Source organism: Plasmodium coatneyi, chromosome 14 (assembly GCF_001680005.1).
Source record: "Plasmodium coatneyi strain Hackeri chromosome 14, complete sequence".
In the NCBI taxonomy this organism is placed as follows: domain Eukaryota; phylum Apicomplexa; class Aconoidasida; order Haemosporida; family Plasmodiidae; genus Plasmodium; species Plasmodium coatneyi.
This window is the reverse complement of record NC_033569.1, coordinates 353,645-365,893: the sequence shown is the minus strand read 5'-3', so window position 1 is coordinate 365,893 and position 12,249 is coordinate 353,645. Positions and strand designations below refer to the sequence as shown.

Below are 12,249 nucleotides of genomic sequence, written 5' to 3'. Positions count from 1 at the left end.
CATATGCGTATAGTGTACGGTACCTAGGAGAGTGAATAATCTCCACTCACAACAAATGTATGTTTCCATCGTGGGGAAAATCACACGGCGAGTTACTTGGCGCAGAGGCAATTGTTCTTCACCCCGTGCACTGAACTTAGTGCAACGGGACAGCAACAATTTTGCCAATCGAGTCGCCACACTGGGGGAAAAAAGAATCCACCTCTCTATATAGCCACACGCACCATCGCAAAATAAGAAAAAAAATATTTTTTTTAAATGCGAAAAGATTAGCATCGTTCTTGTCCTCGTCACGAAATGAGGAAGCGACAAAATTTTCTACAGAGTGACTACCTTATTAACTCACTACACGTTGTGTCAAAATTTAACTTTCCCTGGAATAAGTTTAAGATGCAAAATGAGTAACGAGAATGGGAAGAAGTTGAAGCCCTTCGAGTTAGTGCTCCAGAAAGGTATATAACCAATAAGGTTGAGTGAAAATAAAGACAAAAATGCCAACCGTTTGAGGAGTGCCCAGGGGGAGAGAGTACCTTTTGTGTATTCTACCCCTGGAGGTTAACACATGTTAAGGGTGTATTGCGGGTTGGGAAGGAACAGGCACATTTATGCGCAAAAAATGGGAGGAAAACGTAGCATTGAGGGTTCCACCATTAGATCTTGTGATGAGTTCTAAATGGGTGAAGACTCCTCTCTGTGAAGTTCCTCAGTATGGAATACCTTGCGCTGAAAAAGTGCCCACCACATGAGAACATCGCGATGGCAACTACAACATAAACCCTTCGGTAAACCGTCAACCTGTGAACATTTCACGCCACCATTTCCGCCCCCTCTGTTAAGAACTCCTGGACCTGGACCCCATTGACGGCGTCCAACTGCACCAAATTGATGAACACAGTTTGAAAGAAATTGGCATATCGGTAACCCCCAAGGAGAGTTATTTCAGGGGGAAGACGGTCAACTTTGTTATCCTGTTTAAGGACACCTACCCCATTGCGCCACCCAAAATAAAATGCCACAGCAAGGTTATTTTGCCCCAATGGGGATGCGCATGAAAAAAAAAAAATTATACACACACACATATATGCGTACATACATATATATACATTTAAACACACGTACAATACCCTTTGTGACTTCCTCTTTCCCCCTCCTTCATGTGCAGATATTCCACCCCAATATTGACGACCGCGGGAACGTCTGCTTGAACGTCCTAAAGCTCGAATGGAACCCCATAATAAATTTGCAAATGCTGATCTTGGGATTGCTGCTCCTGCTAAATGTACAGTTTGCACCACGTGGTGAACCCCAGTGTGTGTGGGGGGAGAGGCAGCAGTTTTGCCCCCATAACAGAGAAGCGTCTCCCTGTTTCATTTAGCGCTGGACCTATGTCAATACGTTTGCACTTAATAGATTGGGAAACTCACCCTTTCACCTTCGCTTTTCGTGCCGCCCCTGCAGGAACCCTCGACGGAGGACCCCTTCAACCACGCAGCCGCGGAGGTGTTCGCAAGGGATAAAAAAAAATTCCAAGAAATAAACGATTCGTTATTTTGAAAATGATGGCCCCCTCGCGGAGGTTGGGGGCTAATAGGAGTTGGCCTTATTCTCCTTTCCGTCTGTGTATTGTCTCGTTTGTCACAGTTGTCATATTTATGCACATCATTTTAGAGGCACCGGGGATGGGCTTCTTCATTGTCGATTCTCCTTCTACACACACCGAGCAAAGAATTCATCCTCACCTTTTACAATTGTACGTTGCGAGGGTGAGATAACTTCCCCCTTAGGCGTGGCAATTAATGTTGGCTAAACAGGTGGAGAGGACCCCCCACCCACGCCAACTGAACTTTTTTTTTTCTTTTTAAAAATGCAAAGGTAAATTTGTGGGAGGAAATGGTCCCTATGGTTCACCTCCGTTTGTCGATTTGTGGTTGGCCAGAGCGGTTCCCCTGGCCCGATGGGAGCGCCGCATGGAAGGCTACCCGTGTAGGCTCGCCATGGTACGCCCCACTCAACTGAGGTGAGACCGTTGGTGCGGTGAGTATATAGCACGTCGCGGTATTGCAGCTTTTTTCCTCTTTTTTTTTCTCCACTTTTTTCGGGTTCTCTGCAAAAAGGGCCTTCATCTGGGTGTGCACAATTTGTTGGCTCTCCCCAGCTAGCACTATATGCCGATGGGACTGGAACCCCCGCGGAGGGAGCGACAAACAGAAGCGATGAAAAACTGCCAGGCAAAGGCCTACCCGGCGGAGCATCCAAGGTGGTATTGACTCCCCACAAAGTTGTTACGCGGTGCAAAGTGGCATTTACACAGTTTTTCTTCTTTTACGGCTAAAGGAAGCTTGTTCGACCACATTGCATTTTTTCCAATTTGGATTACCCCCCTGTGTGGGTTTTCCCACGATGAATCGCCTCTTGCGCGGGGGGGGGAGACCCACATTGGCAAAGTCCAGTACACCGTGGATCGCATCCCGCCGAACCTTTTACGCCTCCAAATGGGTAAGGCGGTTACAACTGCTAAACGAAAAGTACAATTATAAAATAAATGCAGAGGACGAAGCAGAGTATGAAGAAAAAAAGGAAGATGATAAGATAGAGAAAGTCTACCCATTATGGAACAGCAGGAGGACAGGATTGTTGGCATACAAAGTAGGATGTATGAGCATATGGGATGTGTGGGGAGTGAAGCACGCAGTGACGGTTGCCAAAGTAGATCACTGCTACGTCCTAAATCAGAAGAATATTACAAAGAATGGATACGAAGCGTTGGAAATAGGAATAGGAAATATGAATGTCACTAAGCAGAGTAAAAATAACATAGGGAATTATATAAAAAGGAAATTAGGATTTATTCACAAAATAAAAGAATTCAAATGTACCAGTGATTGCTTTCTCCCCGTACAACATAAATTTTCCGTGAGACATTTTTCCCCAGGGCAAAATTTGTTCATTAGCTCTACTATAAAGAATAAGGGCTTCTGTGGGGCCATGAAAAAGTGGAACTTTAGTGGGAAGAACGCTTCACATGGCACGGAAAGTAAAGCACATAGAAGCTTAGGTAGTGTCTCTATGGGAAAAACCATAAACATCGTCTTTAGGAACAAAAAAATGAATACTCACATAGGGGAAAAAAACCTTGTCAAATGTAGCAACAACAAACTCTTTCGAATTAACAGCTTGCAAAATCTGCTATTCATTAAGGGACCCATTGGTGGCTACAAAAATAAAATTATTAAAATTTCCGACGCCAAGGGAAGGGCCTTTAACAAATTTAAGGACAAAATTTACCTGTACTACCCCACCTTTATATATAAGAAGGACAGAAAATATAAGAATGTCATTGATATGCCGCACAGCTTGCAGGATCCCTTTCTCTACAACGAAATTCCACTCTATGAACCGACCAACAAGTAGGCCTCACCAGGGGCGTACGCATACACATGTGTGTATGTGCCTATTGGGGGGCACCACCTTCTTTTAGTTTTTCCCCTGCGTCGTTCACGTGGTATATTATGTCCACCCCGTCGTTCATGCTTTTTTTTTTTTTTTTTTTTTTTTTTGTCCGCCCCCTTCTCCCACTCGAAGAAGAAAAAAAAATATATGAATACGTCTGCAAAATTGCAGCTCCCCATGTAATGTGCTTACGGAGGGGACTTCTTAGCGCCACGGTTGTCCCACTCCACCAGTTTGTGTAGCGCCCACTTTTTCGTCCATTTTTTATTCCCCTTTTTTTTTTTGCAACCCTTCAAATTTTACAACGCGGTGAAGCATGCCATCCGTTGCCTCCATCTTTTTGCCAATTTATGTGCACATGAAAAAGGCGATTCGGCATGCGGGAAAAGTCCCCATTTCGTATCCCTGCGTAGAAATGAACAATGCAAATTTTGCACATGCCCGTTCGGGGGAATAACAACTTGGAATGTTTCTTCCCACGGGGGGGGCTAATTTTACAAAATTTGCTTTATGCGTTATCGCGCGAATAATTATGTACATCTTTAATGGCGTTACATTGAAAGTTGCGACCTGAAAGAAACGACAATGCCAGGGGGTATCTGTGCGCCCCTTCTTTTTGGGCACTGTTTTTTTTTTTTTTTTTTTTTTTTGCCCCTTCGCTACGCCACGAAAGGGAACCCCCCCACCGATTAGTGCATCCTAAGTGTCGTTTAGAAATGTCGTCCCCACGTGCATTCTTATGGACGTGCGAACCTGCGAACCTGCGAACCTGCAAATCTACAAAATCAGTGAATCCTCCTTTTCCGGATTACGTAGAATATAACGTAACGTTTGATGAAACCGAGTGACAACACTCTCCTTCTACGATCCAAAGCGGCTTTCCTCCTGTCACATTCACAACAAAACGTAGCATTTTCTTTTTTTTCTGAATTTGTACCCTCTCTTCCTACGAACCACGAGGCATATCTGTGTTGTAAACTTGTACAAATAATTTAAACCCCCCTTTTGGCATACATCCTTTTTAAACCCCATGAAAGAAGGAAAACAGAAAGTTGTAGTCATCCATGGTGATCCCAAAAGTATGTGCATGCGAGGTTTTGCATTTTATTGCTTAATGGGGGAGTGACATTATTTGGGTGATTAGGAAAAGAAACGATAGAAAGAGGGATATCATAGCGTTGTAGGAAAGATCGACGGGCTTTTCATTCAATGCTTGTGGGGGAAATAGCTTATAGGCTGTCCTCGCGTGCAGCGCCACACACTCCCCCTACGTCAATACACTTGACCCACCACCACCACCACACCTTTACGTGCACCCCTGTTTCTTCCTTTCGCATAGCAGATAACAAACGGCCCCGGGAAAAAAAAAGAAATTCAGCGGACAACAATGTAAATGACTCTACTTGCAACGGCGTTGTACTTTTGCATGCATCAACAGCTATGTGTAGTCCTGTGCACGTGGATGTGCCCATTGGTGAAGCGCAAATGGGAACATTTCACCCATGGAGCACCTTCCTCTTTCCCCCCCTTCCGCCGTAGGACGAGCATAATGAGTTACTAAAATATAAACAGAGCTTTTACATAATCAGGAAAACGATCAACCTTATAAAAAATGTAAGCACCGTGTCGGAGCGTTTGTGCATAATTGCGGTGTGATTCTCCTCCGGTCATCTGTTCATCCACGCATCCTTCATTTTCGCATCCCCCCCGTGCAGCACTACAGCAACAAAATCAACAAGACAGACACCCTGCGGGAGAGGGAGCGAAAGCACCTGTCCCACCTAAAGCGGGAAAACGTCATTCTAGAGGATAAGGTAAGAATGAGCCAGAAGGGAGCATCCTGAATGAAGCCAAGCAAAGTTAAAATGCACATTTATAATCTTCTTCTCCCACTAAAATTTCCTTCCTCCCCACAGTGCACCTTTTACGCTGAACATGTAGAGGAGCTAAAGAAGATATACACAGGTGAGCGTAGGAGAAGAGGGGATGTCATCATAAGACGTGAAAATAACATGAAAAATGACATAAAAAATGGGGTCCATTCAAAATGTGACCAAGTGATTATTTTTTTTCTACCTTTCAAATTTCAGAGCAGATAAAAGTTAAGAATAACAAAATAGAAAGTCTGCAGGATGAGTTGGATAAAACGGTAAGCGTCTGCATATCACTGTGCCGGGGGGACCACCCATGAGTATGTACCAACGTATATATATATAACCCTTATTCACGATCCCATGTGCCCCCTTCTTTGCAGAGAAAAGGCACAGAGATTGAAGTCGAGTCCAACAGCACACGTAAGTTGCCATGCGGTTGCCATGCAGTTGCAATGCAGCTTCCATGTGACCGCTCCACCACGTAACTGCTTACCACCTTGGAACTTCCTCTCCCCCCTCGGCAGGAATACTTAAATTGCGAGAGGACCAAATAGAGAGACTGTCGCAGCAACTGGACTCCATAAACGGCTTGTATCACAAGGTTAGCGTTCGCAGAGGGGAAAGTTCCTCCCATCCATATATTCCCATGTGTACTCCTTCCGATGTGCTGCGTACTCCACTTCATCGCACCTTTGTTGTTCTGTCCCCCTCGCAGCAAGTCGACAGTAACAAAAAATTAATGAAGGAGATAGAAGAACTGAACAAAAGCGTAAGAGCCGTTCATGATCGCAGTGACATGAATCGAACTGTGCACAGATGCGAAATGTCGCCTAAGCGGGGCGCCATCTTGTAGTGAAAAAAGCTGCACCCATGAAAATTGCCCTTTTTTTAAAACTGTTCGCAGATTTTGTACCTTAATAATAAAATACAGGAAGAAAAAAACAACCGCGATAATGTGAGGAGGAGGCTCAAAGTAAGCGCTATGCGTCAACGCTGTTATGTGTTTGTTTGTGTATATATGGAGGGTTTTTGCTCACCTGTGTAGTGTCCTTTCCACGTCTGTTCACTGCATGCACATCTCCTCCACCCCGCAGTATTACAAACGGTACACCAAAAATAAGAAGCGGTTCAAACTGAACTTCGACCTGATGGTCGATGAAGAAGAAAGTGAACGAAGGGACGAAGAGGGGGATATTTGCGTGTCTGTCTTATGTCACTTAAAAACCGAACTAGACATGATAGACGAAGAGAATAAAAAGAATGCAGACAAGAGAGGAGTCAATCATGGGGACAACAATTGGAATAAAAACAGAAACAAATACATCGATAAGGATACAATAAAAATTCAGGGCAATAATTTTTTTCAAAAAATATTCCAATCAAATTATAAAAAAAAAAAAAAAAAAAAAAAATCCACTCTGTTTGACACAATTTACAAGAAGCAATTTTTTTCCTTTTACGAAAAAGCCTTTACTGAAAATAGCGACGTCAAATTTGAAAACAAAAAAGTGCTTTCCTCCCCGGGGAAGACTTTAAAAAAAAGAAATGACGGGTACAGTGGTTTGTACAAGGAGAAAATTCAAATGGGGGAAGTCAAAAGGGACACAATGAGGAGGGACAACTCCGGCAGTAGCAACAGTCACGGTGGCGTTATTGAGCACAATGGGGTGGACTCGAAGAAGGGAAATAATTCGAACGCCCTAACATTAAACGATATTTATTTTTACAGCAACTTTGATGATAACTTTGAGGATAAGAATTTTGATTACTTCGATCAGGACGGTCCCAGTTCGGGGCGGCCCTCGGTGGGGGAGGAGAAGCAAATCAAGCAAAGCGATGGTATGGGATCGAACCAGATCAAGCGGAGCGAAGAGGGCAATAAACAAACGTCCGTGGAAATAGCAGATGGTAACCCCCATGGATGCATCCCCAGGAAGACAACCCCTACCGTGGAAAATTCCCCCGCTGAGTTGTAAATACAGCGGAAAAATTACAAACCCGTTTTTGAAAAAGGACAATTTAAAAATTTGCTCTTGACATATATTTGTTGTGATAGGTGGCTTCCCCTTCGAAAAACTTCACCCCTGATTTGATGTGAAGTGATGAAGGAGGGAGCTTCCAAAGTTAGCGCGCTGCAAAATGCATGTGATTTTTCTTACGGGGAAATACAAAAATGGGAGAAGAAGTGTAAGAAAGGATGGTGCATGCATGTGTATTTGTGTGTATCTCCGTGGAGCGAATCCATCCAAACGTATTTTGTGCAGAGTGTGTCATGTTGATCAGTTTGGCAAGTCCACTATCGATGGGGGGGGTAACTCCTCAGAGCAGTGGTGATGGCCAGAGCGAACCCTTCACCCCCCATTCAGCGCCACACATGTCACACATGCCACATATGTTGCATCCCCCCTCACGACAGAGACATTTTAAACTTCCTATATTCGTAATTCAAAAAGGAGAGCATTTTGTTTTTGTAATTTATGAGCTCCCTGAGGTGTACGTACTCCGCTTCGTTGAGCAGATAAATTTTCTTATCATTTATTTGAAAATTTCTAATGTTGTAGGAATCTAAGTTTTTTTCGAGAAGCTTTTTGTTGTAGAGGAGCTCATTATCGATGAGGTCGGACGTGTTTATTTCGATGGGTTCTTTGGGGGATTCTTTTTTTTGAAATATGTTTCTAATTATGTTGATAATTCTTTGGAAGAACAAATTGGTGGTTCTTTTTTTTTCCAAGTAGGAAATATGTGTGTGGTTGAAGTTGTTGGGTTGTTTTGTGGAATTTCGACAGGCGTCTCCAATTTGGGGAGGTGCTCCTTCGTAGGCACGCTGAGCAGTGTTGTAGCCATTATTATCACTACTACCGTTGTTCCATTCTTTTTTGTTGGTTGACCCCATGGAGGAACGCTTCCCCTCTGCGGTCGAGTTTCTATTTTTCTTCCAACTTACCTTACTGCCGCGTTTGGATTTCCTACCCCCGCTCACGGGGGATATATCCACCGTAACGTAGTCATTTATTTTCTGTATTTCGTGATTGATCCTGGATTCGAGATCTTTAAACGCTGCATGGGAACAATCTTCTCCATCCTCAAAATGAACGCCCTCGTTGTTGTTACCCTTATCCGTTATATATTCGTACAATTTTTTGAAGTCCTCATTTTCTATCAAGTTTACCAACTCATTCATTGGGAGTACGTTTTGGGACACACGTATATTGTTGCGCGGGCTGGGTTCTTTTTGTTTGTTTTGTTTTTGGGTCATGTCCCCGGTTGGCAGGTCGCTACGATTAGCAGGGTTCTCCTTGTCGGCAAAGTTGACGGATTTTTCCACCACTTGTCCGTCTGCCCCTTCTTTGATGCTGGCGAATTTCACGCTGTGATTGATCTGGCTGGTTATGTGGAGAATCTCTGCAGGTTCTTCCGGCTGGATGTCCTTAATGGAAAAGTACTTCTTCTGTTTGGGTGGGACATCCGCATCGGCGCTGAAATTGTTCCCATCGTTGGCATCATTTGCGACGTTGGTAGGGACGCCCTTGTTGTTCTCACCCCCTTTGGTATTCAGCACAGCGTGTTCCTTCCGGATGCTCCCCTCGAGCATGCTGTGTATGCACCTGAAGTTGGCATTATGGTGGTTGCCATAATTGTTAAACAGCTCCGTTTGAATTTTGTTGAAAAAGTAGTTGCTGTTCAGGTCCTTCAATGTCCCACTGTGTTGAAACATCGTAGCAGAGTGGATAAAATTATATATGGTGTTATTTTTTTCAATTATTTGTCTGTCTAGATTTTCCTTCAAGTCGAAGTTTGTAAAAACGGTACTCTTATCAGTAGTAAAGTCGCTAATAAATTTGGCGTAGTTATTATTTACGTATTCGAATATATTTTGTATGTTCTGTACGCTCAGGATGTTTCTGGCAAAGTACTCAGGTTGGTACAGTTCAACTTGTTGTTGTGCATGCGGTGGATGCGATGGGTGCTCCTCCTTTTCTACGTGGTTTCCCTTCCACCTGGCCCATTTTTTTCCCCCTTTGAGGAGATCCACCTTCCGATCAGCAATGGATTGTTTGTCCTTTGCATTTGTCTTTCCCCTTCCGTGGTTGGTAGGATCATGTGGGGGATGATTTGTTTCTTTGTAAGTGGAATTATTCCCTTCACTGTGTTCTACTTGGCTCTTCCCCCCGGAGTGACTTCCTGCAACATCTACTTTGCCCAGCTGATTCAACTCGTTCAGTAGAAAAATGTTGTTGTTTTCCTTCACGCTGTTTACAATGTTAAGCATCTCGTCAAACATTTGCGCGTCCTCCTTTAGGTTGTTTTTCAAGTTAGCCAAGTTGAACTTTAGAATATTACAAATGTCGTTTTTCATTTTTATTAGGATGTCTCCTATTAGCGCGTCTTCTTCTTCCTCCGGGTGGGATCCCCCTTTGAGCATGCTCAGCTGCTGCGCGTCTGGGGCAATTTTCCCGTTCGTTCCATCCGTTATGGCCGCCTCGCCGAATAATTTATTCCCGAGCAGTTTGTGCAGATGGTTGTGCTTTTTACCCGCCCGTTGTTGCTCCTCTGCGTTGTTACTTTGCAGCTTCGCCTGTTGGTTCTTCAAGTATTTTTCCTTTTCCTCCTCTGTTAGAAGTTTCAGTTCATCGAATGTCTTCAGTATGCACTCATTAACATCGTTGGTGTCTGTTCCATCCTTGCAGAGTTGATCTTTTATTATGTCAATTTTGTTCTTGTATGACTCGATGAAAAAGTCCAGGTACTTCACTTTGCCGGTACTTTTGAACCCACAGATGTAGCTAAAAATGCAGAGACTAAAGGAGAAGAAAATGATATCCTTTGTAATGTGATTCTGGTTGAAGTTGACAAAAATGTCCGGCACTTTCTCCTTATTGTTATTTTCCTTTTCCTCCTTTTTATTTTGGTAGTTTTCTTTTTCATCTTTTGTTTCCATTTTTTCTTCCCTCACGACTGGCTTAGCTTTCACCATTTTAGCCCTCTGTGCGAATTTGATCGTGGAGGCGGTTTCGTTCAGGTAGTGCAGCTTTGAGGACAAGGTACAGATAAGTATGCTCTTGCAGTTGTTGCCGAGGCTGTCTGAGAGCACCCTTGTGAGTTTGGAGTCTCTGTAGGGGATGTGCATACTGGGGGTGGTTGTTCCGGCTTGGAACTTTGCCTTCTTCGTTGGGTTGGATACACCTTGTTTGTGTGCATCCATGTGGTCTTCCTTCTCTGCAGGTTCGTCACCAGCTGGTGTATCACCGTCAGGTGCTGGAGTGGAGGCTTCCACCTGGGGGGACGCATGTTCGGGGGAGGATGCCTGATCGGGCGGCTTCTCCTTCCCCGTCTTGTCCATTTTCTCCTTAATTTGCATGACCGCCAAGGCGTTTATAACTTTGCTGAGGACAGTCAAGCTTTTGTTAATCATGGTGGTTTCTATTTTGACAGAACCCGTTGCCTTTGTCTGTTTAAGTCGTTCACTTCCAGCCAAGTCGACCAGACACAACTTACCACACCTGACCGTATTAGTAGCGTGAATATATCTATTTATTTTTATAATAAAAATAAGGTGTGATCTTGAGGAAGCCTTGTTCATATGTGTGAAGGCGATCTTCCTGTTGTTAACTCCTTCCTCTAAATAATGCAACGCGTTAATCACATTTTCTATTTCCACTTCTTTCAGGTTTTTAATGACGAATTCGTTTTTATTAGAATCGATCATATGAACAGAGAGGTTACTCTCTCCTGATATTAGGTCGTAGATTATTTCGTTGTATATTTCTAAAATGGACATGGTGACTACGAATTCTTTTCTCCCATTGGGTGGCGCCTTTTCACTTTTGTGGTAGCTAATATAATTGAAAATGTAGTTGATGCAGTGAGGAATGAGACCCACGTAGTTTGGTTCGTTCGATATACAGTTGGTTAGTTCATCGTAAGTGATGGCAATATCGTTATCTATCGTAGAGGCCATATTATTGTTTTGGTTCTCCTTACATAAGTGAAACAAATTGTTTAGGTATTCGAAGTTTCCCAACATGGTGTAGGTCTTCCCACTGTTCGTTTGCCCATAGGCCATTATGCTGCAGTTAATCCCTTGGAAAATATTTTTTATTTTATGCTTAATATAATCGTTGAAAATCATTTGGTTGCTATTTTCTATATCGTATACTCTATCGTAGGTGTATTCTAAATTGAGTCCATTGTTTTTGTTTCCCATTGGACATGTGTCTATGACTAGCTTGTTTTTGGCTACTTTTCTAATAACATCCACTTGGCTGTTTTGTTTTTCATCTCCCTTTTCCTTCTCATCAATTGCATTATTCTTTATCCTGCAGACAACGCTTATGTATTCTTCCACATTTTTCTCCACCTCGGCGTCTTCAAAGTAGGCATTTTTGTCCCTTTCGATTTCCTCGTTTTTTTTCTTTTTCTCCTCGATGTTGTTTTGGATGTACCACTGGTGGATGTCCCTATGGTCATCCTTGTGAGGGTCCTTCTCCTTGCACGCCTTGCCCCCCTTGTTGGCGTGCCTTTCCTTGGGGGCCGATGTCGCGCTGCTGTGATGCGCGTTCTTGTTTATGCGGAACACCATGGTGTGGGGGTTAGCATGGGCGTGGCAGAGCAGCCTATTGGTAGATTAAATGCCTCCTCCCCGTTTCTTCCCTTTGAGGAGTTCTCCGCACTGTGACACGAAGTCGGAATGTGTCTCCTTGTTGAGCGGCGTTAGGGGCAGCTTTATGGGCAGCTTTATGGGCATCCTCATGAGCGCCTTCTCCGCGTCCACATTAACATATAGGGACATCTGCGAATGCTATAGTTTGGCCCTACATACAAGGAAACAACGCGACGCACAGGGGGAATTTAATAAATAAATAAATATGAGCGAAAAAAAAAAAAAAAAAATAATTAAACCATGTTGCATCTGCAGTGGGGGCTC

At 43.6% G+C, this 12,249-nt stretch overlaps 4 protein-coding genes across 4 annotated transcripts; 3 read left to right on the top strand and 1 right to left on the bottom strand.

The window, feature by feature from the left end:
• Positions 1-397: 397 nt before the first annotated feature.
• Positions 398-1,554, top strand: PCOAH_00052180 (Uncharacterized protein; the record flags this gene model as incomplete). The annotated part of the gene is made up of 4 exons (XM_020061998.1): positions 398-452; positions 838-1,022; positions 1,163-1,279; positions 1,459-1,554. 4 exons carry the CDS (start codon positions 398-400, stop codon positions 1,552-1,554), a joined length of 453 nt encoding a protein of 150 aa, XP_019917750.1.
• An 846-nt stretch (positions 1,555-2,400) lies between these two features.
• PCOAH_00052170 (50S ribosomal protein L3) lies at positions 2,401-3,411 on the top strand (the record flags this gene model as incomplete). Its single annotated transcript, XM_020061997.1, has 1 exon — positions 2,401-3,411. One exon carries the CDS (start codon positions 2,401-2,403, stop codon positions 3,409-3,411), a length of 1,011 nt encoding a protein of 336 aa, XP_019917682.1.
• A 1,069-nt stretch (positions 3,412-4,480) lies between these two features.
• PCOAH_00052160 (Uncharacterized protein) lies at positions 4,481-7,300 on the top strand (the record flags this gene model as incomplete). Its single annotated transcript, XM_020061996.1, has 11 exons — positions 4,481-4,529; positions 4,793-4,866; positions 4,990-5,064; positions 5,166-5,264; positions 5,367-5,415; positions 5,541-5,599; positions 5,705-5,744; positions 5,849-5,925; positions 6,040-6,093; positions 6,229-6,297; positions 6,419-7,300. 11 exons carry the CDS (start codon positions 4,481-4,483, stop codon positions 7,298-7,300), a joined length of 1,527 nt encoding a protein of 508 aa, XP_019917562.1.
• Positions 7,301-7,731: 431 nt separating this feature from the next.
• On the bottom strand, positions 7,732-11,904 carry PCOAH_00052150 (Kinesin motor domain containing protein; the record flags this gene model as incomplete). The annotated part of the gene is made up of 1 exon (XM_020061995.1): positions 7,732-11,904. The coding sequence occupies one exon, from the start codon at positions 11,902-11,904 to the stop codon at positions 7,732-7,734; it is 4,173 nt and encodes a 1,390-aa protein (XP_019917493.1).
• Positions 11,905-12,249: the final 345 nt, after the last annotated feature.